The following is a 15,974-nucleotide window of genomic DNA, read 5'->3' on the forward strand; positions in this document are numbered from 1 at the left end:
TTTTAAACTCTATTTGGCATTTTTTCAGTTATTACTATATTAGAAAGTTAAATTAATAGAAGAGACACCAAGGTATGTGCTCCGTAAGGGCTGGATTGCTATCATCAGGATCATACCCAAAGATGGTACAACAGACCAGTGGGCCCCGCAATAATTTTATTTTCTTTCTCTAGCTGTACCTGCGGCTTATGGAAGTTCCAGGGCTAGGAAACTAGGGGTTGAATCAGAGCTACCAGCTACACCACAGCAACCCTGGATCCCAGCTGCATCTGTGACCTATGCTGCAGCTTACGGCAATGCCAGATCCTTAACCCACTCAATAAGGCCAGGGATCGAACCTGCATCCTCACAGACACTATGTCAGGTTCTTAACCTTCTAAGCCACAATAGGAACTCCAAGCCTTGCGATAATTTCATATATCACAGTGGATGCACTTAGCATGGGCTGCACAATTATTACTTAATTGATTACCGAGTATTTATTCCATGTCAATGAACAGATATTTTAACCTACTGTGAACTATTTGATAGATAAGGGCAAGTTTTTCCTGCTATGCTAGGGATCTGGCAAGTAATCTCATAACATTTATATTTTATTACAGAAATATTATAAACTATATTATACAGAAAAACCAAAAGAGGAAAAACAAACACTTTCAAGGATATTAAATCCCTGTTTAAGAATATTCTTTTAAACCCTGGAGAGAAGAGAATGTGCTGCCACATGTCTACACTAATGTGTGCAGCACACAAAGAACCATTTATATATGTTCAACTGAATTACCAATTACTGCTGAATAAGCAATAACTGAAAAGACAAGGTAAACAGATACTCTCCTCCAGACATAGCTTATCTTCCAAGCAAGTTAGAAAAACACACAGATTCCAAGAGTTTCACAGCAAAAGCATGATCCTGAGGACTAGAGTATCACTCTACTGAAGCTTTGACGAAATGAATTTTTCCTAAGTTGTAAAAATACTATTCACATATATTCACACACACATAGCATTAGTACGCCCCTCACCAATAATTATCCTGGAAAAATAACAAGTTGTAGGACTTGAGAAGAGTACAGGAAAGGTAGTAGTTTATATAAGACATCATACAGAGCTGTTTTTTAAAAGGCTCCAAACCTCAGACAAATGAACAATACTTTCACTTAACCACCATATAATCAAATGTAAAGAATTTGCATAATATCTCCCCATTCAAACAGAGAGGGAAATGGAGACATTTAAACAAACAAACACAAATCCTTTATGAAAACTTAGTAGAGAAACTACTTAAGGTTAGCAAAGATCCGCTTAGCTTGATTAATAATTTGGAACCAAATGTATTATTTATAACTACATAAAAATTTCCAAATCTAAAACCAATGTCCTTGGCTGCTGGGTGTAGTTTGTAAGTAGATATGCTATCCATGTGTACATAATTTGAAGCAAGTTTAAATACCCTGTCTGAAGTATAGGGGGATAGAGTGGTGTATTACAATAGGCCGTTATCCATATCACCTTAGAGATCAAGGGATGGCTCTGTGTCTAAAATTTAGAGATTAAATGAACTTCCTCATCTGGGAAATGAAATCATTGATCTATTCCTTACCAGAAATTCTTCAGAAAAAAAAATGTATATATTTAAAATTTTTTTTATATCAGTACTTAATTTTAGATCTGTGCCCATAATGTTGTTAAACGCAAATAAATCATGTTAACCTTTCAAATTTCCTTTGATTTAGCTGCTTATTTTTACATATTTGGCTAAACTCCCTCTAAAACATCTGATGGAACAATGATTTATTCCTCAATTGCCTAAAAGCTTGAAAGAGTTCATTCGACACCGAAAATACTCCCTGAGACCCAGAGTTTATCTTATGTAGCTTCAAAATTCACTCCATATTTTTAGCAGTAACTCAAATGTGTAACTTAAATGCTTGACGCTGGAAAGAGCAATAACTCTCCTCAACGAAAACCCTCATCTCTTTCTTTCTTACAGATGAAACAAAAGTAAGCAAATTATTCACAACTATGGAAAGACCTAGTTGAAATCTTCCATTTGCCACAAAGGTGCATTTCTTCATTAGGAACAGCAGAAATAACATTTTATTTCACTTAGTTCCACATCCTGGCTGGAAAGCAAAATGCCTTTAGAAGTCACAATATGCAAAACTAGACATATCAATCCATGCAAGGAGCAGTTTTATGATCATTTGCATTCAGCTGATTATTTACATTCTTTATGTGTTGTAAACGATCATGTAGAATTTTGATTTCCAGTCAAAAGGCACATATAGTCAATTACATTTCTGTAATCTTTATGGTTTATAAGAAAAGATAATTGAAAAAAACAGTAAGTAATCCAGGATAACACACTTTTTTCCCTACTCTGTTTTCCATCTTCATCTGCTCTGCACAAAACACTATGCTTCTGCAGCTAAAGTTGACTCTTTTGGCTTTTTACTTATAATTATTACCAAAATAAAGAACCAAATATAGGGGATGAAAACCAATTTGTGCTAAGATTCAAAGCTCAAAATAAAATTAGATAAACAGTCACGCAGTTGAATTAAACACTGAAATTGGTGGCAAAAGAGATTACTCTGAGATTTAGATGTATGCAGGCCTGATGGAAAAATATGAATTGACCTTCATTTTCGGCACGCACTTCATTAACTCAGAGATATGGTCATACCTTCATCATGGACAAATCAGACACCAACAGACAGAAACATCACCATCAGCAGAGACCTCACAAGATGAGTAAATGGATGCACTCCAGACACTGATTCATCCCTTACAGTTCCTTCCTCCTGTGGGGGGCGCCCAGTCCACTGAACTACCCAGGACCACACTCTCCAGTCCCTCCCTGCACCCGCTGAGAACCAGGCAAGGAGGCACTCCCTCCACCTTCAAAGAAACACCTTGCTTCTACTTGGGATGGAGCCCAGAATTTTCTGCAAGGCTCCACGCCTGATGGATCTGAGCTGGTGCCTTCTCTTCACCCTCCAAGTCACCAACCCCATAGAGCTCCAGGGTAGCCAGAACCCTTCGACGCCCTGTGGCCTCGGCCTGCGCCTACATAATAATAACACCTAGGAAAGTGATGCCATTGCATGCCTTGACAGGAAGAATAACTCAACTGGACCGCACAAGATCTTGGAAAGGCTATCTCACCGCATAGCCACAGGGTGTTCTGTCCTACCTCCGAAGCAACTTAAACGAAGCAAACCACATTCTCTAGAATAAGGCACCGCCTTTTCCAACCACGCGCAGGAACGCATCGCTCTGCCTTTCATACCTTTGCAGCCACGGAGGAGTTGGGTTTCTCCAGCAGGTCCCAGAGTTTCTTCCTCTTTTCCGGGCAGCAGGTGTTATCAAACTCTTCGCCCTCCCGCTCTCGCATGGTCTCAGCCTCCCGCCGCAGCTCTTCATTCATCTGCTCCTTCTTTTGATGATACCGGGCTTGGCAGCAGGACTCTAAGTAGATCTCATCGATCCCCCAGTAGTCGAGCTCTTGGCCGAAAGAGAGAGCGCACATCTCCTCCATCATGTGCAGTTTCCCCGTCCGGTAGAAATTTAAAATGGAAGTGAAGGCTCCCGGATGGCGATCAAAGAAATACTCGTTCTCGTTCAGATTGTAGTCGTCGCACACCTCCAGGAGGCTCTCGTGCGTGTTACAGTCCCGCAGCTTCCCCAGGCGGGTCCTGGGCAGGCGGTCCAGCGTTCGCCACAGGACCTCGTGGTTGAGGCCCCCCACGTTGATTTTCACACGCCGGGAGCACGTTTTGCTCCTAATGATGTCCACGGGTTCCGGCGGAAGGGAAAGTGTCGACCTTGACGTCTTCCTGTTTAAGCCAGGGGGAGCTTTCTCTGCCATTTTGGACCGAACAAAGCCGCAGAGTCAGGGTCCCCAAAAGAATGAGCCACGGGAAGGTCACCTCAAGCAGTGTCTCTGTGAGGTGGGCATTTCCACGGGTGCACCTGGAAGAAGGTAACAACAGAGTCTTCGGTTACTTGCATTTTTCCTAAAGCATTTCCTATCCTATGGGATCACTCTGTTGTTCATAAATGCCCACAACCAGGAGGTATAATATCAGTTACTGTGAATTGACAGAGATGTTCATCTTAGTTTTAAGGTCAAAGGAGAAAAAGACAACACCGTGGACTTACTACACAGAAGAAGCTATGTAGTTAGTTTTATACACCTAGAGGTTGACAGTTCCTGAAGTTGTCACCAGAGACCTCTTTTTCTTTTCTTTCTTTCTTTTTTTTTTTAAAGACCCGCTATCTTATTTTATTTATTTATTTATTTATTTATTTTTGCTATTTCTTGGGCCGCTCTTGCAGTATATGGAGGTTCCCAGGCTAGGGGTCCAATCGGAGCTGTAGCCACCGGCCTACACCAGAGCCACAGCAACGCGGGATCTGAGCCGCGTCTGCAACCTACACCACAGCTCACAGCAACGCCGGATGGTTAACCCACTGAGCAAGGGCAGGGACTGAACCCGCAACCTCATGGTTCCCAGTCGGATTCGTTAACCACTGCGCCACGACGGGAACTCCCAGAGACCTCTTTTTCAAGGTGGAGACTAAACTTTCTCTTTGCTGATCAAATTCTTCCTAGATGAACCACAGACACCTTAAACTAAACTGACCACACCTCCAACCAGCCCCACCAGTTCCTGTAACCTTCTCAGATTTACAGCCCTCTGCACGCCCACACAGAGCCTTCATCTCTGAGAAATCCTGATCCATCTGTCCATATCCAAAAAAGCCCCAGGTCTTTCTTAACCAACTTTACCTCCCAAGCATTGCTTAAGCTCTCAGCCCTCATTACCCAGTCCTGTTGCTCTGAACCATTGTGCTGGTTCAAAGCCTCAGCATCTCTTACCTACATTTCTACAAGAGCATGTTAAATTAGATCCTGAGCTCTGGTTTTGTCTAGGTAAATACCTTTCTCTGCATAGCTACTAGAATGATCTGCTGAGAAACAAATTTGACCTTACCATCTTTAAACCCTACAAAGGCTCACTGTTACCAGAAGTCCAATGAGCCCTACCAGATCTAACTTACCTCTCCATCCTCACCTCTCAACCCTTCACCGTCAATATATTATAGCAACCCCAGACTATACATATTCTATTTCAAGCTCCTGGCCCTTGTTCACACTGGGTCCTTGGAAGGACCTCCACCTTTCTCATTTCCTTTTGACTAACTGCCGCTTGTTGTTCAAGACTTAACTCAGATATCACCTCCTCCAGAAAGCCCTCCATGATACACATCTTCTAGGTTCATGAAACTGTGAATATCTCTTCTATTTCATCGTACCACTGCCATAACACCTTTCCCAAGGATGCTGGAAGCTCTTAAAGATGAAGACTATCCTCTCTGTTATATCTTTATCACCAAGCCCAGTGCTTATATATATTGTGAGTATTTAATAAATGTTAAATAATTAGTCAATACTTTAATTGTTTTCTACAAGAAACCTGACAAAACATCTAGAAGGGCTAATATCTATGGCCAGAAAAATGCATCAATGTAGTTATTTGGATCACTGTCTAAAATGTGCAATGTTTACATATCGTGTGCATATATGTTTGTGTGTGCAGAGTATGTGTCAGAATGTGTGTGTTTGCATTCTTTGCCCCACAGCCCTTTTGTCGTGTGTACTAATTCTTGAAGACATGATGCTCTAAAATTCCCTCTTCTTGAGCTATTCTTCTGACCTGCAGCAGCAATCATCTTATTTGATCTTCCCTTATAACTTTTTTGCAGAAAACCATGGAGCGTCAAGCAATTCATCCCAAACACCACTTTTAATGTAAAACATCATGTTTCATGCAGTCAATGGCTTACACCAAAGGGAAAATCTTTGGGATTTAAAAAGTCCTTATAATTAGAATTCTCTTTTAAGATACACACCAATTTCTGCATGTCTTTGGCTTCTCCACTCCTGTAGGTTAAATTTATTTCTCCATCTGGAAGCCAAGTATCCTCTCAAATGAAAATAAGTTCAATTTATGAAAAAAATGTAGATGGACTCTAAAAGAAGTATTTCAACCATGGCTAATAAATACACTTGAATTGGGAGTTTTTTCAACTACACAGTTACAGAAATATTGAAAGCATATACATAGACACTTTCACTGCAGATGACAAAAATGCCTATTTTGACAATAAAGAAGAATTACAGTAATTGGTCAAATACCTTAAATTCTCTAAGTCTCAATTTCTTAATCTATAAAATGAGGATAATAGTATCTACTTTCTAGGCAGTGCTAAGACAATTAAGTGAGATAGTTTATGTCAAGGGCTCACTACAGGGAAGTAAATCTGAATAGAACCAGAAAACTCTTATTCCTCCTTTAAGTTTAGCTTCCAAGCGACTGAATGAAAACTATGATGAAAAGCTACACTGGTGTCTATTAAATAAATGCTGGCATTTAAGTTCTCTTCCTTATGCATATGTTCAGTCCTCTCTAGTGGATTGTAAGCCTATAAAGCCAGTAATTATTGGTCCCATTTTTTCTCTACTGAGCACTGTACTTACACATAACAGGTACCTCATAACATGTGTCTTTGATGCCACTGAGGATCATGTCCTAATTTTGTCTTCAGATGACAACAGACCACACACACACACACACAAAGACACACGCCCACACATGAATACACACAGAGTGTGTGCACAAGGGCACAGTAACATTAGGATCCAGAAAAACAGCTGAAAATATCAGAGATGGGCAATTCCAGTGGTGAATGTTAATGTCTTGTTCTCCCATCAGATAAACTTGGTTTCAGGTTCAATGATACCTCGGCAATCCATATAAATTGTGAAGAGTCCACATGAATAATAAAAAACAAGACAGCTAATCCATTTTTAATTTGGTTACAAATGGACAAAAAATGAATTTACTCTTTTTGGACTCTCATGACTTATACAAAGGTGAAGAAGATGAATGGTCTTTGGACTGATTATAGTATCAGATAGGAAGTTTTCCAGGAAGAGTGAGTGCAAACTCCAAGGCAATACAAACATGTCATGTTTATGGTCAAAGGTTTAGTGTGACTTGCTTTCTTGTAAAAGTAATCCCTAAAAGCCTGAATGTTATTGGTACATTTATCTTAAATAATTTCATACTCATGACTTATAGTGAATTCCTCTTTTTATAGAGTATGTGTCCCAAGTGAGTAGAGGTGGGTCATAAGGCTCAAATTTCCCAGTATCTTCTTTACTAATCAACAACTTTCTATTCTAAGAAATTCAGTGTTGATTACAAATGCCACAATCAAAGACAGCCTGAAATCCAATGCCCTTTCTTTTCAAAGCAGGAGTAGAGAAACTTAGAATGAGTGAATGTAGCCTGTTGATCTGATTTTTCTTAAGATTTACAGATAATTTGTTCTGATTATTGTTACTCTGGTGAATATTTTTTTATTCTCTCTGGGCAAAATATTCTGCCTGTGACCTGGTAAAGAGTAGAAGTTCAAGGGTATAAGTTCTCGAGCAGGTGAAGAGATGTGATGAGTGTTCAGAGAGTGCATTAGGTTTTCAGCATAGTTGTAGAACAAAGTCACATTTGTAAGCCTGTCTTGTTATTCAGGTCAAGTGCAAAGCATAAGCCCTGCTCGAGAGTCCCTTAGAAACTCAGCTTTTCTGTCTACCTGCCCCTCTGCCATTCTTCCTTTTTCTCTCTTGCTCTGTGGTTTTTCTCTCCCACTTTCCTGTCTCTATTTTCCCACACATGGCTTATCTCGGATCCATTCCTCTCCCTCTCTTCCTATCCTATTCTTTAGATCTTTCTATCCCCACCGCTTCTTAACCAACCACAAAACCAAACCATATATTTTCAAACTTGTCCGTACCGCATGAATTTTTCTATATCCTTAATAAGAGAACCTCCTGAGCTGAAATTACCATGTCTCACCTCAGAAGAAGAGAAAAACATCTAAAGTGGGTTGCTTTCTATGGGAGGTTGTAGGAGATCGTAAAAGAGGCTCTGCTTTGAAGCTCATGACCCTGGGGTCCAGTAGGGCTGCCCTCTTGTAACTCCCTCATCTTTCTGGTCAGACTTCCGCTTCTTCATGCATCAAACCACGGCATTTCCATGGCTACCTTTTTTAGGGTCGCACCCATGGCATATGGAAGTTTCCAGGCTAGAGGTCAAATCAGAGCTATAGCTGCCAGCCTACACCACAGCCAAAGCAACTTGAGATCTGAGCCACACCTGCAACCTACACCATAGCTCAACGCCAGATCCTTAACCCACTGAGTGAGGCCAAGGATCGAACCTGCATCCTCATGGATACTAGCCTGATTCATTTCAGCTGAGCCACAACAGGAACTCCCCCATGCCAACAATTTTTTGATTCCTGACACTTGGTTGATTTTTCTTCCCTCTCACAATGATTTTGTGGCAGTTACCATCCACTCCCTCCAATCACTGGCCTTTCTTTAGATAGAAAACGTAACATAGTAGCCTCAGAGTCCAGGACAACATTTTTTCATGTCTAGTTTCTTAAGAAGAGAGTTCACTATTTCATTTCAAGAACCCTTTAATATTTATCAGGGCTTGAAACAGACTACATTCAGAACATCATAAAAGTTTCATTCATTTTATTTAGTGTTTTTAACTTTCCCTTTTGAATCTATGTTCTTTTCTGCCATATTAATTTTACTTCTAACAATGAATCTGCCGGTTTCCACTGGGTTTAGACACTGCGTCTTGCCACCCTTGAGAACTTGCAAAATTTATGTTTTTAATTTTCATAATTAAAGTGGATATGATGCTATGTTTTCTCACATTTAGTTGTATATGTGAAATTATGTCTACCATAATCATTTTTTCCCCGTGAGAATCAATCATGTAATTCAATTTAGTAATATAAGCTTAATATAAAATGTAATAAATCTATGTTCAAACTGTGGAAATGTTACACATGAGAATCAATCATGTAATTCAATTTCGTACATAAGCTTAATATAAAACGTAATAATTCCACGTTCAAACTGTGGAGATTTAGATACATGAAGAGCTATAAACGGAGCATTTTTATGTCAAGGGCAGAATCTCAGTGAATCTTTTCTTTTGGCAGTTTGCTGGTTTCTTTCACCGTTCGATCAATTGGAAGTACGCTTGTGACAATCAGTCGGCCAGTGCAAAATGTACTAAACATCCCTTCATTAGTCGCTTAGAGAAAAAAAGCGACTCTTTATTTAAACAATAAACAACAACAAACATTCTCGTTTTGCACAGCTGCACCAGGCTCCTTCTAGCAGTATGGAATTATGTTGCCACTCGTTCAGGGCCAAACCTGACAAAACACAACTTTCTGATCTTGGCAACGTAATTACAGCTTGAAACTCTAGGTCTGAGGCAGGCAAGTGGTGGTGGGGCGGGGGTTGGGGGGGGAGGTTTTTTTTGTTGTTATTGTTGTTTTTTTTTACTGTATTCTCAAAAATACTACCATTATGTCATTCATATACTTGACACTTCCTTACTGTAGCAAAGGCAGGATAAATCCCATGTGCGATTCCGTGAAGATGAAAAACAAATCTTTCCAAAGACCTGAGTGATGATAGAATTTTGTTTCTGCATTGCTGGTACGCACTGAGCACACATTTGCAAACAAGCAGCTCCAAGACCTTTAAGTCTAAATCAAGCTATGTATAGTCCTAAAGCATTTTCTTAAATTTTCATGTAGGGTATTAAATAGTAAATGCATCTTTTGTGTAACAGCTATTTCTGTTTCAGAGAGTCACAAAGATTATTTACAGTAGCTATCTGGAGAGAAAAGCACCGTACTGTTAGCTGAAATGTAAGCAGTGCTTTAAAAAATTAGTACTCGCTGAAATTTTTAAAAGCACCTCCAGAAATTACTAATGAACACCAATAAATTTATAACAAGTTAAAAACAAATCGGATTTATTTGAGAAAGATGGATTGGTAGTATTTTAAAGTAAGGTCCTGGAAACTTTCAGCTAGCCTAAGAAATTCAACAAACCTGCTGAATTACTTTAGAACATGGCCAGAAATACGAATGAATTTCGTACTCTTTATTGCTTTTAAGATGTCAAATTCTGGTAATAACTGAAACATTGCCCTTGTCCTCAGAGAGGTGGAAGTATCATTTCTTTTCTGTAATCAAAAGCCACTAATATTGATATGTTCCTTGATTTTAGCACAACTATTTACTCCTTAGTTCAAAAAAAAAAAATTCCAGGACTTTTATCCTTGATATAACCGATGCTTTTTTTAGATATGCTCAAAAGCAATCCTAAAAGCTCTGCTTTCAGTGGTCAAAGGAAGCATCTTGTTGCAAGAAGAGACAATAAGTAGGATGTGTAATATGAGCATCTTTCCATATCATCAATGTCTCCAACTAACCAAATTTATAAATAAACTATTTTATTTAGACACATCATATGAATTTTCTTCAGCATAAGAGAGAACTATTTAAAGAATTAGCTCCTATATATGCCTTTGCTATAATGAGAGTAAAACATTAGATTTGCCTTTAGGAAAAAAAAATGGCTTTTTATAAGCCATAGCTCATGAAAAATCCTTCTCTATCCTAAAAAATATAAACAACTGTTAGAATACATCTTAGAACTTTATCAACTACAAGGTATAGTTGTGGCTTGGAATTTTCAGTCTGTTTCAAATCCCACCCAAAAAGGCTCAAACCTTTATATGCTCCTTCAGCCATTCAGCTGGTGGAAGATTTTCTACTATGACGGTAAAAGTGCCCTTTATGTGGCTCTTTTAAAAGAAGACTTGTTCTTTTAAACGTCTCTTTTTGCACAAGTCTTCCCAGAGTCACAATGGAATGCAGGGGATAAATAAAGATGAAAGGTGATGAGAAAAATAAAAAAGGCAACAAAACAAGAGAAACTGAAGGGAAGGGGGAATGAAGCTGGGCCACCCTGTAACATCTCAATAAAAGAAATTACAAACTTCAGTGGGTGGCTGCCTGGGGTTCTTTTTTTTTTGTCTTTTCTAGGGCCACACCTGCAGCATATGAAGCTTCCCAGGCCACAGCAACGCAGGATCTGAGCAGCGTCTGTGACCTACACCACAGCTCAAGGCAACGCTGGATCCTTAACCCACTGAGCAAGGCCAGGGATCAAACCTACAACCTCATGGTTCCTAGTCGGATTCGTTAACCACTGAGCCATGAGGGGAACTCCTGCCTGGGGTTCTATATGTATGATACAAACTTCTGTTTGGGTGACTGGCTTTAATTTCATATTCCGTCTCATTGTGTGGCCTGAGTTAGATTTAGTCTCTATGAAACCAAGTAAAAATGTTCATGAAGCTTGGATAGGATTTGAAAATTCTTTTAGGTTTCTTCCAGTAAAATCAGATTTTGGATTATGCAATGCTTGGTCTGGAACGTTCAGCAGTACGATTTCTGACAAGGGATATTTCTTAGGGCTCTGTTTAATAGTAAAAATATATTTTTCAATTATATTCTGGTCCCTTACTTCTCTGTAATCAAACACATTGTAGGCAACGGGGTTTTTATGAAAAGCTCAGATACTGAGTCTGATTTGAGATCAATCTCTATATAACTTAAACATTATACCCAGTTTTAGATAACCCTGTGTTTGGAGACTAGAATCACTGCATGTACCAGAAAAGAGCTTAGATAAGATCTGGTCCAATTTCCCTATTTACAGCTTTCACAAGTGAGAGCCACTGAGGTCACGTGATTTGCCTGACCTCTCTCCCTCATAGTTGCTGAACTTGGACCCAGACCCAGATCTACAGATGCCTTCATAAGCCTCTTTCCATTACACCCCTGCTCATTATTTTTTACTTTCTACCTTCCAGGCAAAGTTCTAAAAAACTTTTATTTCTTTGTCTACCCTCTATGTCAAAACATTGGATTCAAATGACACTACGCTGAGATGTGTTCTTTCTTGTATATCACTTGTTTCTTTAGAAAGTGACGGTCAGGCAACTTGACTGTGTTCTTCTAGAGAGATGCACTTCATAGAATGGTTCTTTCCTTGGCTCTCCTTCCCTAGGGCCAGCATTTAGCACAAGTACTTCCTTCAGCTCTGGACTCCTCCTGTCATTTCTGCACACTGCAACCCAAACACTAGCAGATCCTAGCTGTCTCTTGCAGAAGAGGCTTCCATGCTTTCCAGGGTCAGGGCAGACAGGGAACTAAACAAAGACTGCAAGGTCTGTCCTCTACTTATCTCTGCGGTTCAATACCTCCCTCCCTCCCTCTCCCTCCCTCTCCCTCCCTCTCTGTTCTCACTTTTGCTTTCATTACTTTACATGTGCCATTTGCCTTCTGTCTCAGGGAATTGGCAGAGCTTCTATTTTCTCCCCTCTTCCCTTCCAGATAGCAACTCAAGGATCACATCTGAGTACCACCTGACTTCCGTGACTATGCACTAATCCTCTTATTTTAAGAACTTGGATATAGCTAGGTACCTCCACCTGGAGCACTTGTCATAGCAGTTTTAAATTCGTTAGGAGGAGTATTTTGATTATTTGATTAATACCCATCCTCTTGGAGTTCCCATTGTGGCTCAGTGGGTTGGGCACCTGACCCTGTCTCCTTGAAGACGTGAGTTTGATCCCTGGCCTCGCTCAGTTGGTTAAGAATCTGGTGCTGCCACAAGCTGTGGTGAAGCTCGCAGATGTGGCTCAGATCCAGTGTTGGTATGGCTGTGGCATAGGCCAGTAGCTGCAGCTCAGATCCAACCCCTGGCCTAGGAACTTCCATATGCCGCAGGTGTGGCCTTAAGAAAAAAAAAAAAATACCCACTCTCTCCACCACAGTCTAAGATCCTTGAGGTCAGGGATCAAGTCTGATCTTATTTATCATTGTATCTCAGGTGCCAAGCATACAATAGACGCACAATAAATACTATGTGAATGAAAAAGTAATAATCATTTTACTTAACATTTGTTGACTATTTTCCTCTCTTCCAGCTACATCATATTATCTGCCACTCCCCCGATTCAACATGACTTTCACATATGCAATGCTCCTTTTCACATCCCCCATCTGATAAACTCTTACTTGCCATTCAAGGTCAAGAACAAATATCTTGTTTAGGGAGAATTCATCTCTTGTCCTGTCTATTACAATGCTTTTCTCATTGTATCACAATGATTCACTTAGACTCCTTTCCTATTCATTCATTCAGCAAATATCTCTGACCCTTTACTCTGCTTAAGGTGCAATCTCTGACACCAAGGAGCTTACATTCTTTTTTTTCTTTTTTTAATTTTTAATTTTGTTCTTTTTAGGGCCACACTCTTGGCATGTGGCGATTCCCAGGCTAGGGATCAAATTGGAGCTGTAGCCACTGGCCTACACCACAGCCACAGCAAAGCCAGATCCGAGTCATGTCTACGATCTAGACCACCGCTCATGAGCATGGCCAGGGATTGAAACTGCATCCTCATGGATGCTAGTCAGATTCATTTCCGATGAGCCATGTTGGGAACTCCTGGAGCTTACATTCTAGGGAAGGTAGATAAACAGGCTACCAACAAACATGCACAAGCAGTCAATGACAATGGTTATAAAAGCTACAACAGAGAAGAAGATGCCATGTGAGCTCTCATTGAAAATACCCTCCTGGCTGTGAGTTCTTAAAAGTGATTAGTATCTTTTATCCATAGCTGCATCTTTGGGATGCAAACGTTTGTGGACTACCTGAAAGAATGAATAAATGAATGACCAATGCATTTCAAAGCATGACTATCCTTTTTTTTTTTTTTTGGCGGGGGGGGAGGGGGTGGTGGTGGTCATACGTTTTGGTTAACATCAAGCCAGAATCAATTTATTATGGTGATTTCTGATTTGTTTAGAAGTTCTGTTCACCCTAATTTGCTTGTTTACTAAGGCCTGAGTTCAAAATAAGAGCTGGATTTTCTGGAACCATGTAGGGAACAAGTGATAAACAAGTAAGACTCTCTAATAATCACTGCCTTAAGACACTCCTGGGCCTGGTAAGGTTCCAGCAGCCCCCCGGTGCCCACCTGCTGTGCTGAGAGATGGACAAGACTGACTCCAAGGTACCTTCGATCCCTGAAATATCATGGTCCTACAAGATTTCTGTGTGACTACAACCCATCTACATATTCCACTGGGCGGATGAAAAACCCAGGAAAAAAGTTCACTCTTGTCAATTTCTTAAGCTTACAATTTAGCAAAAGTGAATTTTTAATTTCTCAGCTTACACTTAACTCCCAAGAAAAAATATTTGAGTCAGAAAAGCCAATATCATAGAATTTCTACCAATAAAAGGATAAAGAAAAGAATCAAAGTTAGTGAGTCTAAACTTTTTATTTTCCAAAAGATGAGCTTATACCCTTCAATGATGATCTTCTAAGTAACAAAGTATTGTTATACGAAAGCTATAAAAGGGGGCAAACTTTAATCAAAGGAATGACCCTATGGTAATGGACATACAAGCAGAGCAGTTTGGGGGGGTGGAAAAATAACTTAGGGTGAAAGGCAGAAATCTTCCCTAATGTTTTCAAATCGTAATGAATAGGTGGCCACCTCTCGAGACTCAAAAGCAGATGACTGCCCTGATTCACGTTATCCTCAGTGTAGCCACATCCACTGGTATCTTTCGCTCCTTCCTTGACTGTGAATACTCAAAATAATGTGTTCTACATTCTAGCATGAACAAAAAGTTCCTAACAAATCAATGGGAGCCTTCATTAATGGCACTAATTTAAAAAAATCAGAATGTGTCCCAAGAAATTGTATGCTTGCTTTTTCCCCCCTGTGCATTAAGTAGAAAAAGAAGGGGTTCATTGGACTATAAACATCCATCTCCACATTCCCTTATGAATGTTTTCCATCTGCCCTTGTCATCAGTGAGGATCATTAAACAGCATTTATTAAGCATCCATCTGTGTATGACACTTTATAAATATTCCTCCCCACGCCCCTGCCCCCTTTCTCCATTTAACATGTGTCTCTGTTGTATAAAATGCTTGGGAGCTACAGGGATAATAAATAATTAGTGGTAAGAACGTAAGGCAGATGGATGACATGACCTACTGGCACCTATGAATTTCTGAATGTTAAATTTACTTCTAATAAGATAATTTTGCACTATTTGATAAGAAAATATCAAAGCATTTGATGATGAGAAATGAGCTCATCATATTCCACCAACATTTTCCTAAAATAAAAACGTGAAAATTACAGACCACAGATGGACTGACTGAAGCCCTGAGTTCATGTGACTTGTACCAGATGATACAGTCTTGAAATAAGTCATGTGAAAAAGTGTGGAAAAAAATATAAAAATTATGGTTGCCACAGTGTAATTGTGAATGTGACTCTGAGCCAAGGGTGAAAATATTCAGAAATAAAGGAAAGTCATTGTTTTCATTGAAAGGAGCGTTGTTAAGGATGGTGAAATTATAGATTTCACCCTCCCCTCTTTTCAGTTGTTCTTTAATGTCATTATATTATTTTTTTCTTAGAGAATAATTATATTGGTTTCTGAGATGGTGATATTAAAAACACTCCTTTTCTCCTTTCACTCCTTTGCACCTTTTATAATAAAAGAGCATGTCGGTCAGTGTAAAATAAGACACTGCTATGGGTTTCAGGTTTTTGCCACTTGGATTTTGATTTAGCTCAAGATCAAAATGTCCATAAGTAGAAACCATATTTTCTAGAAGGTAGGGATGATGTTTTTGCAGTCGTAGCTGAAGGACAGCCAAAGTTATGATCCAATTTGTTTAATGATTCTCATTTTTATCATCAAGCACATAGTGGGTGATTATCCCATGCAGCCAGTGCACTTATCTCATGTAATTCTCATAATGAGAATTCTCATCATTCTCAATCCACCTTAGGGTGGGGATTATTATCTTTGAGTTACAGTTAAAGAAACTGAGGTTCTAAAAAGTAAGTACCTTTCCCAAGATAACATAACCAGTAAGTGCTGATTCCAGGCTTCCAATCCAGCA

General features: G+C 39.5%; 1 protein-coding gene across 1 annotated transcript in view; it reads right to left on the minus strand.

The window, feature by feature from the left end:
* The window catches only part of KCNB2 (potassium voltage-gated channel subfamily B member 2), a 428,677-nt gene that overhangs the window by 396,259 nt on the left and 16,444 nt on the right, over nt 1-15,974 (minus strand). Inside the window, exon 2 of the mRNA XM_021089236.2 lies at nt 3,296-3,978. Within this exon, the coding sequence (XP_020944895.1) occupies nt 3,296-3,874 (579 nt within the window). The 5' untranslated portion in view covers nt 3,875-3,978. The remainder of the gene's footprint in view (nt 1-3,295; nt 3,979-15,974) is intronic.

Source organism: Sus scrofa, chromosome 4 (assembly GCF_054392235.1).
Source record: "Sus scrofa isolate SSC_HxYL_T2T_F1_AM1 chromosome 4, Sscrofa_HxYL_maternal_Yorkshire_Landrace_v2.0, whole genome shotgun sequence".
NCBI classification, from domain to species: Eukaryota; Metazoa; Chordata; class Mammalia; order Artiodactyla; family Suidae; genus Sus; species Sus scrofa.